This window comes from Palaemon carinicauda, chromosome 26 (genome assembly GCF_036898095.1).
Source record: "Palaemon carinicauda isolate YSFRI2023 chromosome 26, ASM3689809v2, whole genome shotgun sequence".
NCBI lineage: Eukaryota > Metazoa > Arthropoda > Malacostraca > Decapoda > Palaemonidae > Palaemon > Palaemon carinicauda.
The window spans coordinates 62,712,619-62,729,767 of NC_090750.1; the positions used below are offsets into that span (position 1 = coordinate 62,712,619).

Sequence of the window (17,149 nt, forward strand, 5' to 3'; positions counted from 1 at the left end):
TCACTATAAAGTCAATGATATCATGAACACAAAACTTTCACTCACATATCATTCTTATTGATATAGCAAATAGTTAAATATGGTAACAAATAACGAAGATAGCATTCAGACCATTTTCTTATGAACCAGCAAAAACAAATTGTATTGCTTGCTACTACAGGCTCATTTCAAAATGAAAATACCAGGTGTCTAACCATGAATTTCTTAAGACAAAAATCTAGGATAGTAATTTTTTATAAGTTACTAAATGTACAAGAATAGCAGTGTCTGGAAAGAAAAGCTTTTATGAGTAACCAAGGCCTTTCCGATTCGAGCATCATAACCAAACGAAGCACTAAATCACACAGAATATGAAAAACATTTCCTAAGTCATTATATTTCAAACACTTTCATGCTCACGTATTAAAAATCTTACACTAATACTCATCTTTCCAATGTAATATACAATACAGCTCAAAGTATTTTCGAAGGTGTCTTTTAAGAAACCTTAACAATAAAAGGTTTCGTCTCAATCCCAAGACCCTTATCTTCTAAATGTAATTATTTCAAAACTAGGTGCTAACTTTTCTTCATTGACAGTGAGAGCTAAACAAAAAACAAACAAAAGAACAACTATTATACTTTTACATCCCATTTCAGATCAAGCACAAAAAAAATGGCATTGTTAAATCCCTTCGGCTTAGCCCAAGACCGACACGTCAAACATGCCGGTGATAAATAGCAAAGGTAACAAAGGGCTTGTAAATAAAACCTGAAGCAAATGAGTAAATCTTAAGCCTTTAATCTAATCCTGGTCACAGGGATTTTGGAATCCGTAAGGCTCGGCCAGACCAAGCGCGGCTAGCGGCGAGGTTAGCGACAAGAGGTAATGGCGGCAAATTGAAACCTTTGGTATCTTATGTAGGTGGCCAGATAGGAGGCGCGGGAAGCCTCGCGGCTCCTGTCTGGCCACCTACATAAGGTACCTAAGGTTTCAATTTTCCGCCATTACCACTTGTCGCTAACCTCGCCGCTAGCCGCGCTTGGTCTGGCCGGGCCCTTAGTGGTCATCACATAGAGCACACATTTGCTGCTGGTGTATGGAAGGCAAGTTTTGACAGTCTATCCAAGTAAAGCAATGCTTACAAAAGAAGCTTCTCTAAAAAAAACCTGCAAAGTCATTATGCAGCATCCTCATGTTCTTCCATCAAAGTGAAAATTCAGTAAAGCCATTTTTTTCTTATTTTGAAAAAACAATGCTTCTTATTTTGAAAAAAACAATGCTTCTTATTTTGAAAAAAACAATGCTTCTTATTTTGAAAAAAACAATGCTTCTTATTTTGAAAAAACAATGCTTCTTATTTTGAAAAAAACAATGCTTCTTATTTTGAAAAAACAATGCTTCTTATTTTGAAAAAAAAACAATGCTTCTTATTTTGAAAAAAACAATGCTTCTTACATACATAAGACTTTAATTTAGGATTACAATACTAACAATGTCAAAATAAGATTTTGCTGAAGTTGTCACCTTCAGGAATCGTAAGTCCAGCAATACATTCATTCCAGTAGAACTCTTTCATTCAAGAATTTTTAGAACATTATAATTTAGCCGAAGAATATCCTTTTTTTAATGCATATATGTCACAAAACGACAGGAGAAATCAATTAGTTCTAACTCATAAATTCATAATCATTTCTGAACTATCTAAATATATCTTACTAGAATGTAAAAAAATGCATTCATTTTCTCAGATTATCTGGAATTTAGAGAAACGTGGTATTTTACTCGAGAGCAAATTACTAGAATGCTTGGGACATTGATGATGGTAAGTCAAAATAAAGATCTAATAACCTAGGACAATCCTTCCAAAATCTTAAAACACACAGACATCTATCATAAATTCCAAAGCAATTAGTTATCAACTTTTCAATACGTTTTTAATAAAGAGAAACTTACTGTCATTTTTGGGTGAAAACAAAATTTTATTAATCCAAACTAATCGATAACATTTCTCAGGGTACAAAAACCCATAGTCAATTTCTTTTAGCGATGCATTTTTGCACCGACTCGCAGCGGTGCCCTTTTAGCTCGGAAAAGTTCCCTGATCGCTGATTGGTTGGACGAGATAATTCTAACCAATCAGCGATCAGGATACTTTTCCGCGTGAAAAGGGCACCGCTGCGAGTCGGTGCAAATCTGCCTCGATAAAAGAAATGGACTATAGTTAAGATACTAACATCCTGATACATTCAATATGTTCAAGTAAGTTTTTCTTACTGCAAATTGTTTGTTCCTAACATAAATAATCTACAACATAAACTTTTAGAAAGCAACTATTCTTTTACCAAAAATATATATACATCTTGGACATTTAATAATTACCTTCAACATCACACTAGGCCCAATACCATTAAAGATTTTTTTTTTTCATTAAAGTTGAATTTCCCTAAACTTTACTTTTCTCTTTACTCAGGTATTTGAGTTTCATTAACCATAATTAGACCCCTTGGGTTTAATCTTTGCTGTCCCCTAAAGAACATTGACTACTTATTCTATAAGTTTCTTGGCTTTGAAGAACTTGCGCAAATAAAGAACCTGCCAAGTGGCTAAGCCAATGAGGCAACAGAGAGAGAAAAGGGACAGGTATAATACCCGGGAGTTTGTAGACTCTGAAAGCAAAAGAAAAGCAACAATTCATTAAATGTTTTCAAAATATCTCAAATTTAACAAAACCATTTCTAAAACATATTTACTTACCCTTTCACCCCCAAAGGACGTACCGGTACGTTCTTGCGAAACACTGTTATTTACATGTTTTTGCATATTTTTGATAACTGAGAAACTTCAGGCATTTTTCAAAAGAATGAGACCAACCTGACCTCTCTATGACAAAAATTAAGGCTGTTAGAGAAATTTCAAAAAAATATATACCAAAATGTGCTCGAAATTTAACCTCACCTTGGGGGTAAAAGGGTTAATAAGCACAATCTACATTATAAGGAATAACTGTAGGTTAAATTTTGGCAAAACTCTTTTCATAAAAGCCCATCAATCATGAAATCGATCACATTCAGGGTGTATATGTCCCATTAAATTTTATTTCATAGTATGATCCACAGTTGAATGGCCCATCAGCATGATTTCAGCACCTAGTTGTATTATCTAGTGCTATACTTTTCAAATTCCCAAATATAATCTAGATTTGACCGTCCCCTGACAGATGAATGGTCGGCTCAAGAAGTGCCTCCTGAACCTTTAGGTACAAATGAATCCCCTTCCTCTTTTCAAGTAGTCTGGAAATGAGGTTGTAACATCCTTGGGAACTTGGAAGAAAAAAACTTTCCAAATGCAATATACAGTATGTGTGCATGAAAAACTTAGTTTTATATTAAAAATCTACATAAATGTGGGAGGTTGGGCTGTGGCACCCTAGCAGTACCAGCTGAACTCGGCTGAGTCCCTGGTTAGGCTGGAGGAACGTAGAGAGTAGAGGTCCCCTTTTTTGTTTTGTTTCATTGTTGATGTTGGCTACCCCCCAAAATTGGGGGAAGTGCCTTTGGTATATGTATGTATGTATAAATCCTGAACCCTAATTTAAGTGGGAGGATCAAGTTGTGGCAAATTCCTAGTATGTTTAACATAACAGTTTGATCCATAAGGATACTAAAGGACTGTTAAAATGTTCATGGACCAAGCTTTTACTGTCTTCAGAGGGCTGTTGAAGTAAGCTATTTGTATTTTTCAAGTTTCCTAAAGATTGAAGCTTAATCATACTTTCCAGTCACATTAAAAATAAATCCTTAGTAATGTTTGGATGCAACAGAACCTTGGGAGCCTATATTTATGAATAAAACATAAGAATGTACAATAAAGTAAAAAATGTGTAATTAATACATGTTAGCATCACCACCAAACAGAGCTAGACAGTGGGAACTGAAATACAACCATCTGAAAGGTTCATTTCACACTTACTAATGGAAACAAGCAAGTCAAGAAATACTATTATTATTATTAATATTATTATTACCCAAGCTACAACCCTAGTTGGAAAAGCAAGATGCTATAAGCCCAGGGGCTCCAACAGGGAAAAATAGCCCAGTTAGGAAAGGAAATAAGGAAATAAATAAATGAAGAGAACAAATTAACAATAAATCATTCTAAAATAAGTAACAACGTCAAAACAGACATGTCATATATAAACTATTAACAACATCAAAAACAAATAAAAATGGTTATAAAAATGTTGAATTATGGAGACCTTGCACAGATGGAATGAAATTTGGAATTCAGGAGAGTAAAGGCACACATGAAAAGTAAGGAAGGGGATTGACGGGTACACTACCTAACGATTGTATTGTATATATGAATTTGGGCTATTTAGCCCCGCGCTGGGGCCTATGAGACCTTTCAGCGCCTAACTATCAGTTGGGGGAAGCCCTAGCAGTTACACAAAAGTGAAAAGTTCAAGTGGTTGGACAGCAAAATGGAAGAAAGGAAGCAGGAACTACTGAATGTGGTACACCAAATGCCCCTCTATACAAATGACTTCTGTTCCTGAAGGAACGTTCATTCAGCGAAAATTTGTCACCAAAGAGCAATTTGGCATTGACTTCCAATATAAACATTGAGATCCGTTACTACGAGCTCCCCAAAATTCACCCATTCCCAAATCCAGTAATGAAATAGAATCCCAGAACAGTTTTTATTAATAATGAGTAAGGTACAGTATTAATAACCAGACAACGACATTTGGTAAAGTATGTTTTGTTCCTGCGAGTTGCAAAAATTAGAAATTAAAGTCCCATAGATATATTTTCAACACAGTCAGCCCTCGGTTTTCGCGGGTTCTCTCTTAACGGTTCTGAGATCCGTATAATATTTAAATAAAGTTTTGTGTATTTGCGATTAAAACTGCAGCATGCAGCTCCAGACTGTACATAAAAACATCTCTGGCATAACAGGTAAAGGTGGTAGTTTCGAGGATCCACTGGCTTTAAGCGAGTTTTCTGACCCTGACACTTGTGAATGAATGAATGAATGAATAAATAAATAAATAAATAAATTATATATATATATATATATATATATATATATATATATATATATATATATGTATATATATCTATATATATATATATTTATATATATACATACATACATATATATATATATATATATATATATATATATATATATATATATATATATATATATCTATATATATATATCTATATATATACATATATCTATATATATACACACACACATATATATATATATATATATATATATATATATATATATATATATATCTTGAGTTGACCAATTTTGACTGAAGTCAAGAATGGGGACATATGGCTATTATACAGATATCCAAGGGGTCAAATAAGTGTGACCAATCTGGAAGGAATACAAATATACTGTACTTTGACACTTGACCCTTTATTAGTGTCAAAAAAAAAGTTCAAAACTTCGAAGTCAAGTTTGAGTAAGACTTTTTTTCAAAGCTAATCCATGTCAGCTATTGTAATCTAAGTCTATTGAAAAGGAGACAAGTTCAAAATTTCCCCTCATCAATGTTCTAAGAGCTATCAAAAACATATATAAGGCCATGGTGAGTTTGCAAACTAAAGGTCAATGTTGGTAGGACAATAAAGAGCAAAATGAATAGCCAAAGAGTGAAAGACAGCCATTGTTGATATAGTTAAAGTTACTAAATAAGCAAATATTCAATAACAAGTTTAGGCACTGTTTGATGCTGACAGCCAAGATAAGGCGTAAGAGTGCAAGGAATAATAAATAATGACACTGTATGCATGTTATTCATGCTGAATGAAAAACAAAAAAATTGTGATATTTTTACAGATGAAAATAAAATCTACCAATACATACCATTGGTGTCTCTCATTTCCTCCTCACGTTGCCTCATATATGAGAAATCTTGTACAATGCTTTCACTAAGGTCCTCCAGCCGTTGCAGCTCTACCTCAAGGGGTTTCAATTTGGCTGCTTCACCCAACTAGAAAATAAAGAAGTTACAGAGTAAGACAAACAAAACTCAAATTAATATGGATTTAGTTTATGTGATCCTGTTTTTTAATGAGAAAGTTGTCTTTTTTTTTTCTTTTTTTTTTTCTTTAGGCAATGAAGTATCTTCTTCAACAAACAAAACAATTCATTTCCTCTTTTCCAAGGGACTTTGTCAACATCCTAACGTTATAATAACGATTTCTGAAGCACAGTATTAGAAATATGTATAAAATTATGCAAAAATGTCATAAATAGACTTGACCAGTCTATTTCAAAATATAGCCAATGTGACATAATACTCTACTATCTCATTCCAGAAGAGCAATTCCTATCCTAAGCCCATCTGCAGTATGCCATTTCAAGTTAAGCTTAATGATAATTGTTACATGGTTCACTTAACCCTTTTACCCCCAGGCTATTTGGAAATTTCCAACCCTTAACCCCCAGGGGGTTATTTTTTTCCCAGCACATTTTGCAGTACAGTATATTTTTTTTAAAATTGCTCTAACAGCCTTAATTTTTGTCATAGAGAGGTCAGGTTGGTCTCATTCTCTTGGAAAATGCCTGAATTTTCTCAAAAAATTATCAAAAATAGGAAAAAAAAAATTCTTATAGCATTTTTTTGCAAGGACGTACCGGTACGTCCATGGGGATAAAGGGATGGCTTTTGTGAAACGTACCAGTACGTCCTTTGGGGGTAAAAGGGTTAATAAACTTTCACATTTTCCCAAGACATAAACACACCTACACACTTGATAATTGATTTCTAAAGTAATTCGTATTCTTCCTGGCAATACAAACCCCAGAGTCCTTTAAATATTAAAGGTTTTAGTGGGAACTGCACACCTGGTTGAATCGTTTAATAAGCAGTTAAGCGACAGGTGGGAGTGAAGACAAGGTGCCCTAGCCTCCACCTGTCAAAATATCTTCGCTTATGACCGCTCAGCTCAGGACTAAGCAGGGTGGTTGAGGGGGGAAGTTTACCCTAAAGGACTCAGGATTGTATAGCTAGGAAAAATACAAATTGCTTAAAAAATTCTCCTTACGAAAAAAACACAAACCCTTATCCTTTAACTTAGGAGAATCACTGCTAGGGGCTAGTAGTCCGGATTAATATACCCGGCGTACAATAATAACCGGGTTGGTACATATTCCATCACCCTAGGGATGATGGGAAAGAACTTCTATAGGTTCTAAAGCATGGTGTTAGTAGAAGAGAGAGAACCTTGATGACTGAATAATCTACTCTGATATCTTCCTCGAGGCTAGGAGGATGAGCAGTGGCATTGTCCAAAACCAGCAGGCATTTCAGAGGGAGGCACTTCTCTTCCAAATGTTTTTTACAATTGGGCCAAAAGATTTACCCACTCCGTGAACAAGCATCTTAATACCCAAGATTTTGCACTAGTCCTCCACATCACCGGAAGCTCCTTAAGCACTTTGAGGGCATTGAAGGCTCAAGGAGTCTCGGGGTAATATACCATCAGGGGCTTCACCTTACAATCCCCACTGGCATTTGCACAGAGTGCAAGGGTAAGCCTGTCCTTCATTGGTTTATGCCCGGGTAGCTTCTTTTCTTCCGCCGTGATCCTCATCCAACATGGCATTTTCTTCCAAAAAAAAGCCCAGTTTTGTCACAGTTGAAGACTTGCTGGGGACTGTAGCATTCCTGGAGAGTCCAGCATTCCTGGAGAGTCATCGCGTCAAACGTCTTAACAAAGCTTCAGCTGCTTTCGTGTCAGAGCTCGCAGCCTCCCCATGACGCACCACCGAATGAACACCTCTGAGAAGCTTTGAACTCTAGGGGTGCCTGCTTCGATGTTCCTTCTCCTGCATCATCTTCAGTCTGAGCACACATGAGATCACAGAAAATGGGTCTGTCCCCACCTGGCTACAGGGATTGCCTGAAATCTGATCCATGACCAAAGGGGACTGAGGTGTGGAACCGTGACACAAGGTAATGGCCCAAGCCTCGTGAATCGGCCCCAGAGGCCCAAAACACAAGGCCGACGCCAATTAACCCGACCACCAGGGTAGCCAGGGACCTCTGGGATGTTACCCATCGGTTCCAGGGGCCCCAAATATGAGGCAGTAAAGTATCCTGCTTGGCCAAATCACTAAGCCGATACCAGTTAACACAGCCATCAGAGTAGCCATGAACCTAAGCTGCAGCTACGACACAGGATCATGGCCCTAAGCATGACACCTGTCTCGCTTGTCTACCCTAACAAAGCAGTGATCCTCAACATCTCTGCAGTGATAATGTTTCTTCAACTATATTATAATCTTAGGTTGGATTCTCGATTGCAAACTTAGTTTTGAGAAACATTAAGTATGTTTCTTCTTCATTTGAAAAAAAAAAAGTTTTTTTTTTTTTTAGAAAGATTTTCAGTGATCAATATATTACGAAGAAATTTTTTAAATCTTTCATTCTGCCTGGTTTCAGGTATTGATCTCCTATCTGGTTTCCAGCTGTTGATTCTCATCTTAATTTGTTGGATGAAATCTTGCACTTAATTTTTTTTATTCCTGACCTGAATATTAACCTCTGGCAAGTGTTCAATTAGTTCTTCATTTTTCATAATTCTGACCATCCTCTGCATTCAAATCTTCCCAGACTGTACCATCCTGTTAAGTACTGTAGTACCAGGTATGCAGTTATTTCAAACAATCTTGCCTTCTCCATCTTATGGCTCAACACTACACAGTATTCTAGAAATTTCATTCCAGCTTTGACCACATTGAAGTATGAATCAGCAGAACTTTAGAAGATTAACATTGCAGTGAATGTTTTTATAATGAACAAGCTGACATAAGTATCTCTTCATAGTTTACAGATGTCAGATCTATTCTAACATTGTTACTGATCTTAAGATATTTTACATTCTTTATTACTTCTTAAATAATGTATCCATTTCTTTTCCGGACTGGGATATTTCTTTCTGTTGGAATCCTTGGGCTTATAATAATATGTACCAAGGTAGCTGGGGAACAGAGCCCTGGCCTGGGGAGGGGGGGATTAGAGCTGTCACACAGGACCATAACACCTTTCCTGTTTAATTACCAGGGTAGATGGGGACTGGGGCCCCAGCCCAGAGACAGAAACATGGGGGCATGGCAACCCACTTAAGATCGGTGTGGTTGAAAAGAGCCCTTTCCAACAACTACAGTGAATCAAACTTCTTCCTCTACTTCTTATTCTTAGAAGTGCGATAGAAGCTGGAAGTCAAAGAGAATGTGGAGGAGGAGGAGGAGGAGGAGGAGGAGGAGGAGGAGGAGGAGGAAGAAAAGTGCACATTTCTTCCTCATTCCATACCTCCGCTCAGGCTCTGCAAACTGAGGTGTCAGAGTCTGAGAGACCCAGACAATAATTCTCTCCCAAGAGGAAAACCACAGGGGTTGCTCCAACAGGAACTACAACAGTCACAGGGAATGGGTAGGCACACTTACAGGAGAATGGAAGCCAGACTCTCCTGCCACAAGGGTCAGGTTGAAGGCACACTGGAAGGGGGGCAAAAGGGTGACCGGGTCAGAGGAGATGAACGGGGAACCCCCTGGCATCAGGCAACACGTCCTATCACCCCTGGAGCCACCCTAAGCCCAAGGAGTAGGAACCACTACAGATGTCACAGGAGTCACTGGGGATACACTGACCAAGCCCTTCACATTGGCATCACCAAAGGGGACCCTACCTGAAAGACCTAAGGAGGTCCAAACCTTCCTTAGGTCACACTCATTGTAAGCCTCCACAATCTGACATGGTGCGGTAAACACTGAGGTAACCCTACATGTGACCAGAACCTGAAAGCCAGCTGATATAGCTCCAAGAACTCCTTGCTGCTGATAAATACTCCCCGGGGATCGAGCCAGGAGTAGCAGTAGCAGACGCACCAAGTGAGCGGAAGGAAGAAGCAAAGCTCTTTTGTCCCTCTCAAAGCATATGGCTGACACTATAAAAGAGGCAAAGACCTACACTCGCCACATTAAGATGATTGCGAACAATCATGGCCTTAGCAAAAAGCACAGAGAGTGGATGTCCAGCCGGATTAACAAAAACCTGATGCAAAGTCCATCCTCGCACGTACAAGTGTCTTGCTTTACATTCATAATAATCAACAGCCAACATTCACTTCCCGAAAAAAAAAGAACTCGATGCAGCTGAAAACATCAGAAGAAATTTTGACAGATGGAGGGGGAAGCATTGCTCCTCACCTTCTGTCGCTTAACTGCTAGTTAAACAATTCAACAGCCGTCCAGACAAAGTTGAAAACATATTACCTACTTAAAGGGAAATGGTCTGTATTTTTCATAGAAACAAATTAAAAGTACAAAATACTTTCCTAGACGGCAACATTCAACACCCAGTCCACTTACTGACATGGAGTTCAACCTTTCCTTCAAACCAGTCATACTTTTCACAAGTAACCATGCCTGTAGATGACACTAGCATGTCTATAAGAGGGTCTAGTCTCAGAAAAGGGCACTTCTAGTATAATAAAAACTTGGAAGTTATAGAATACATTTACCATTTCATATATAACATACAAACTTTTCATTTTACTTATGCAGAATTTCTACATGTTCATCAACTGTTATCCAATACAATAGCCTATAACACTATTTTGTCAAAAACTATACCCACAATTTGACATGAAGCCTTTTCTACCAGTTATTTAAAAGACTAAAATGAGTAAAGAATGTAACCCTGGACAGGTATGATGGGTCGTACGCGACCCCTACAGCATGTTCAAAACCTGTTTTTTCCCCATAAATCATCAGCTGTCTTGAATATGGAAGTGATCGACCTGCAAGGGGTGACTAGTCTACATGCCATTGTCTGCTTTAGGACTGATTTTCGTCTAACTTCCCTCCTTCCCCGTTTTTTTACCCCCCCAGGGGTCGACCTCGACCCTGAAATACCTAAATAGGGTTAATTGGCTGGCAAAACAGCAGCTGTTCGGCTTCTAGCATAAACTGAAACGAGCCCACTACTGGCAATGAATGACTATTCTATTCTGCTTCAATCAAAGACATATGATACGGTAATCTTCAAGACAATGGTCGGAATTTGTTAAAACATTATTTCTATGAATCTTCTCTAATGTTCGCATTGCTTCTTCACCAGAAGTTTGCTTTAATTGACGTTTACCCTTACAGTTTTTAAACTATTTTCTTCCATTCAATAAACACATGCACTTGGTAAAGGAAACAGTATTTTATTGGGAAGTGGTGACTGATGCGCAATTCTCTTTGTCTCCTCAGTTTCTCAAGTTGTCTGGTACTGATCAGAGCTATTTCAGATTATATGCAGTAGGGGATTCAGCATTATGAAGCTTCATCTGTGGTGGATAATGTGGGAGGGTGGGCTGTGGCACCCTAGCAGTACCAGATGAACTCAGTTGAGTCCCTTGTTAGGCTGGAGGAATGTAGAGAGTAGAGGTCCCCTTTTTTGTTTTGTTTCATTTGTTGATGTCGGCTACCCCCCAAAATTGGAGGAAGTGCCTTGGTATATGTATGTATGTATGTAAGACACTTTCCCTGGTTTTGGTTTTCTCAGCAATGCATGAGAATTATTTTTGAAAATTCATTATCCGCATTCCCTTGGTATATAATGTCAGGGGTAATATTGTGATTTAAACAACATTGTGAAAAGTGTTTCCCTCACAACACCTCTTATTTGAAAGTAAGTTGTAATAGCTGCCGACCAAGTTAACCCTTTTACCCCCGGGGTATTTGGAAATTTCCAACCCTTAACCCCAAGGGTGTTATTTTTTTCCCAGCACATTTTGCAGTATATTTTTTTTAAATTGCTCTAACAGCCTTAATTTTTGTCATAGAGAGGTCAGGTTGGTCTCATTCTCTTGGAAAATGCCTGAATTTTCTCAAAATATTATCAAAAATATGAAAAAAAAACAATTTTATACCATTTTTTTGCAAGGACATACCGGTACGTCCATGGGGGTAAAGGGATGGCTTTTGTGAAGCGTGCCAGTACATCCTTTGGGGGTAAAAGGGTAAAACAATTCACATATTCAGCCAACTTTTCACAGTAGTTGTCAAGTGTCTAACAGCTAGTTTAAAGTAATTATATTTATACTGTATATATGTATATTTGTAAACACTTGAGGGAACCTAAACATACTTTCAAGAGCCATATTGTTTACATGTCAGCTGAATAATATTGCTGTAAGAAGTAAGAGCCATATTGTTTACATGTCAGCTGAATAATAATGTTGTAAGAAGTAAGAGCCCCCTGGTATTACAAATAAAGCCTAGGCCTACTTTAGTACTTCCCAAATTGTCAACATGGGGGCAGTGATGGGATATTGTTTCTGAGGAAGCTATTAATAATAACGGCAGAAGCAGCTTTTCGAATTTAACTAACAATTGATAACTTCAATGATGACTTAGTTGAACTTCAATGATGACTTAGTTGAAAACTTCAAGAAATGGTAAAGGCAATGGAATATATAAACATATTTTTGGGAGTGGTTCAAGTACTGTACTAAATTAAAAAATAAAATTAGAACCATAATCATGCTGCATTGTGCAAATCCACAGATGCTGGAGATTCATGATCAATTTGCGTACAGTTCCACAGAACAAAGTACTCGAGAAATTAGAAGAAAATTGTTGCCACAAATCAAGAGAAGTTTTTCAATCATACAGATATTGGAATACAGTTTTTAGAAAATTGTTTCAGTGTTTTCTCACAGTTAACCCTTTTACCCCCAGGCTCTTTGGAAATTTTCCAACCCTTAACCCCCAAGGGGTTATTTTATTCCCAGCACATTTTGCAGTATATTTCTTTTAAATTGCTCTAACAGCCTTAATTTTTGTCATAGAGAGGTCAGGTTGGTCTCATTCTCTTGGAAAATACCTGAATTTTTTCAAAAAATTATCAAAAATATGAGAAAAATTTTTTTTATAGCATTTTTTTGCAAGGACGTACCGGTACATCCATGGGGGTAAAGGGATGGGTTTTGTGAAACGTACCAGTACGTCCTTTGGGGGCAAAATGGTTAATGAAAAGAATTGGATGATTCGAGATAAGATTGTCTTTTCAACTTCTGGCAAGCTTCAAGAGTTACTCCTCAAGGGAGCTAATTTAAACCTGGAAAATACTATAGATCTATATAAGCATATAAAGAAACAAAGAAATACATATCGGAGATGTCCAAAAGCTAGAATATTGCAGCAAGAAAAACTAATAGTAATTTAAAGAAAACTATAAGGGACGATAAAGAGAAAGAAAAGTTGGATAAAAAGGTGACAACAGTAAAGGGATTTTGACGAAGGAAAAATCTATTTCTGGGGAGAGACCTGTGACGGCCGGTGAAAAAGTCCTTCTTTGTACTTTTTCTGATATAAATCTTCCAAATATACCAGAGAAAATTAAAAGCATGGAATGCAGAGGTTACAACCCTCACGCGAGCACCTTGTTGGTGTCGCATATCTAACAAGGGCGTTTGTAAAACACTATTCACAGGCTGCCTTCCATTTAGATAATCCCTTCATCGAAAGGGGGAGGGCCGTGACAGGCCCTAGAGAATACAGTTGGGTTACCCTACGCAAATTATGCAGATATTGCTACGAATGGGGCAAAGTGAAGTAAAAACCATGGGGCAAATCATGCAAAAATTACAAAGGACACATCCATTTTATTGCCATGTGCAAAAGAACTGTGAATATGCTAATTCAAAATCATGAAGGTGAACGAATTCTTGATGCAAGTACAAGTGATTATGTAAGGTACATGTGGACAAAAGCAGTAAGTACTAACGGAAAGCAAAGAATAATAGCATTGCTGATAGAAGATAATGTCAACGTTCTTTTCTATTTAGATATGGATACAGAAATTACACCATTTGTCAAGAGATTTCTTTCTTAACCCTTTTACCCCCAGGCTATTTGGAAATTTCCAACCCTTAACCCCCAAGGGGTTATTTTTTTCCCAGCACATTTTGCAGTATATTTTTTTTAAATTGCTCTAACAGCCTTAATTTTTGTCATAGAGAGGTCAGGTTGGTCTCATTCTTTTGGAAAATGCCTTAATTTTCTCAAAAAATTATCAAAAATATGAAAAAAAATTTTTAATAGCATTTTTATGCAAGGACGTACCGGTACGTCCATGGGGGTAAAGGGATGGCTTTTGTGAAACGTACCAGTACGTCCTTTGGGGGTTTAAAAGGTTAAAAAATTTGAAATTTTTCCGTTAAGAAATAAGATAGGTAAAAAAATTTATTTGAAACACTAACAAACTGATAAACTGATGTCTGCTTCACAAAAAAAAAAAGAGAGAGAGAGAGAGAGAGAGAGAGAGAGAGAGAGAGAGAGAGAGAGAGAGAGAGAGAGAGAGAGAGAATATATGTGTGAGTGTGTTCTAGACAAGCTGTAGACTGTCTCTAGAAAGGGGCTCTTTACAGATCATGTACACTACCGTAGTGTATGTGTATCGTACACTTTACATTCAATTAACGTAACCCTAAAGGCATAGTGCATCACTGCATAGAACTTTTGCAATGTTTTTTAATTATTTTTTTTATCTTATTTTTTTCACTTATGGTAAGATAAATATTCAAATATTCACTGAAAACATTTACTAGTAATGTATACGAAATCATAGGTTAATCTTAAAACATAGCATTAAATTTCATCAGCTGACTAACTATAGCGGAAAACATTATCGCATTCTAAAGAAATCATGATTTTTAAAGATATTTGTGCTTCATTAAAGCATTTTTGTACTTTTGTTTTCAATTATGGGTGCAATTTAACCAACAACTATTACCGATTTTAATCTTTTATTATATATCACACTTATGTCAGTTGTCACGAAAATATATAGTATGCTCATTCTAAAGAGACTAGAGAGAAAGACATGAAAAGCTGAGATGAACAAGCAGGATTTAGAAAAGGTAGATGTACTGACCAAGTTTTCATTTCAAGAATATAGAAATCCACTTTTGATGGCCTTTGTGGACTATGAAAAAGCCTTTGATAGTGTGCACCAGCCAATTTTGTGGAGAGTACTGTGCTATTATGGAGTTCCTCTTAAATATGTAAATTCTATTGTCTGTTCATTAGCTTAGAAAGTGCAAAGTTAATGTTAGGGGGAGTCCTATCAAATAAATTTCCAGTGAACAGTGGAGTCCTCCAAGGGAATGTGTTGTCACCTACGTTCTTTTTCATCCTCACAGACTTTGTAATGGATGGAACAGTTGGGGATGCTGGAGAAGGATTGCACTGGATTGGTAACGAAATTAGCTGACCTAGAGTATGCAGATGATGCTGTCCTTATTAGCAGAACACCACAGGACTTGCAAAGCTTCCTTACCATAATGCAAGAAATACTCCAGGAGGTTGGACTCAAGATAAATAGAAAAAAAGACAAAAAAGACAGAGATGATAAGAATGGAATATGCAATGTATGATGAGATATCATTGGAAGGAGAAAGGATTAATGAGCTGGAATCATTGAAATGTTTAGGAACTATGATCTCTAATATAGGATCTTTAGAATTCGAGTACAATTAAAGATTGAAAAGAGCAAATAAGACAATGGCTAAGTCAAGTAAAATTTGGAAATCAAATTGCCTGAAATTACATATAAAAATCAGGCTATATATCAGTTGTGACATCAGTGTTACTGTATATACACGAGTTGTGGTATGACATTGAAACAATATCCAACTGATTTTAAAGATTTCAGAACAAAGCCCTCAGAAAAATATTGGGAGTTGAATAGCAAGACAAGACTAGAAATGAAACTATGAGAGAGATTACTCGAGTGCCATTTGTGGATGAGATCATGGCAAGGGGGTAGATGGAGATGGTTCGGGCATGCTCTTTGCATTACCCAAGGCAGCTTAGTTAACCAAATTTTCAATTGGTCTCCACAAGGCATTTCAAGAGTTGGAAGACCCAGGCCTACATGACCGAGGACTATGAGGCGTGAAGTAGGAAACGATGAAAGGGGAAGTATTGATTTAAAAGAAGCTCAAGATAGAGAAATCTAGCTGAGGCCCTTTATGTCAATAGGTGTAGGAGGAGATGATGATGATAACATTATCAGCAATTGTTGTTAGATAAGAACAAGTGTTTTGTTGTTACTGTACTTATACATAACGAGGTGTGGCGATGACTTTTGTGTCATGAGTCATCTTACCTTGCACTGAAGATGTGTTAATAACATACAATTACCTCTGAAAAGTAATATGAACTACAATACCATGATAGAAACTATGTGAAAACAACATCGTACAGTAGTGCTTCCTAGTGTTAGTCAACCACCCTAGGCAGTTGCCTGTACCATGTATCCGCAAATATTTATTTTCATGGGTGTGTCTTTTAGCTAAACCTCCACCCACTGAAATGAGGGCCAGCTCTCTTAGGATTTTAATGCCAATAACTTCTTTTGTGGTATTTCAAAGAAATTCATTTATTTCTCAGCTCAGTATTATTTCTGGCCTAACTTACTACTTCCAAACATTAACCTAATTCCGCAAGTGGTTACTTGTGGTTTTAATTCACTTTTCAGTAAAGTCTAGTGAAACATGGTATCTACAAGAAACGAATTATTCTTACAGACCTCAAATTCTGTATCTACTTTGCCCTTCAACAGAGATAACATCAGTCTCCCACATTTACAGTTGATTTTTTAGACTCCTAAAATTTGCGAGGCTTAAACCGAGAAGGTACCCTGGATCCCTATATCTCTCCTCTCGATAACTTAAGTACTTCCAATTCTCTCCCTTATGTGCCGAGATGTTAGCTGGATATTTCAGCATCAGTTATCACTTATTGTTGGAATGCTTCTCCCTCTCCTAAGTGCTGCATGTGTTTATTGAAAGGAAGAAAATAGAAAAATGGCAAAATTTTAACCCTTTTACCCCCAGGCTATTTGGAAATTTCCAACCCTTAACCCCCAGGTCCCCAGGGTGTTATTTTTTTCCCCAGCACATTTTGCAGTATATATTTTTTTTTTCAATTGCTCTAACAGCCTTAATTTTTGTCATAGAGAGGTCAGGTTGGTCTCATTCTCTTGGAAAATACCTGAATTTTCTCAAAAAATTATCAAAAGTATGGAAAAAACAATTTTTATAGCATTTTTTTGCAAGGACGTACCGGTACGTCCAT

At 37.0% G+C, this 17,149-nt stretch overlaps 1 protein-coding gene across 1 annotated transcript in view; it reads right to left on the reverse strand.

Moving 5' to 3' along the window:
- Positions 1-1,246: 1,246 nt before the first annotated feature.
- bai (Transmembrane emp24 domain-containing protein bai) overlaps positions 1,247-17,149 on the reverse strand; it is a 37,390-nt gene continuing 21,487 nt past the window's right edge. The window contains exons 4-5 of the mRNA XM_068349626.1: positions 5,873-5,999; positions 1,247-2,649 (exon numbers count right to left, since the gene is read on the reverse strand). Of these exons, the coding sequence (XP_068205727.1) occupies positions 2,528-2,649; positions 5,873-5,999 (249 nt within the window). The 3' untranslated portion in view covers positions 1,247-2,527. The remainder of the gene's footprint in view (positions 2,650-5,872; positions 6,000-17,149) is intronic.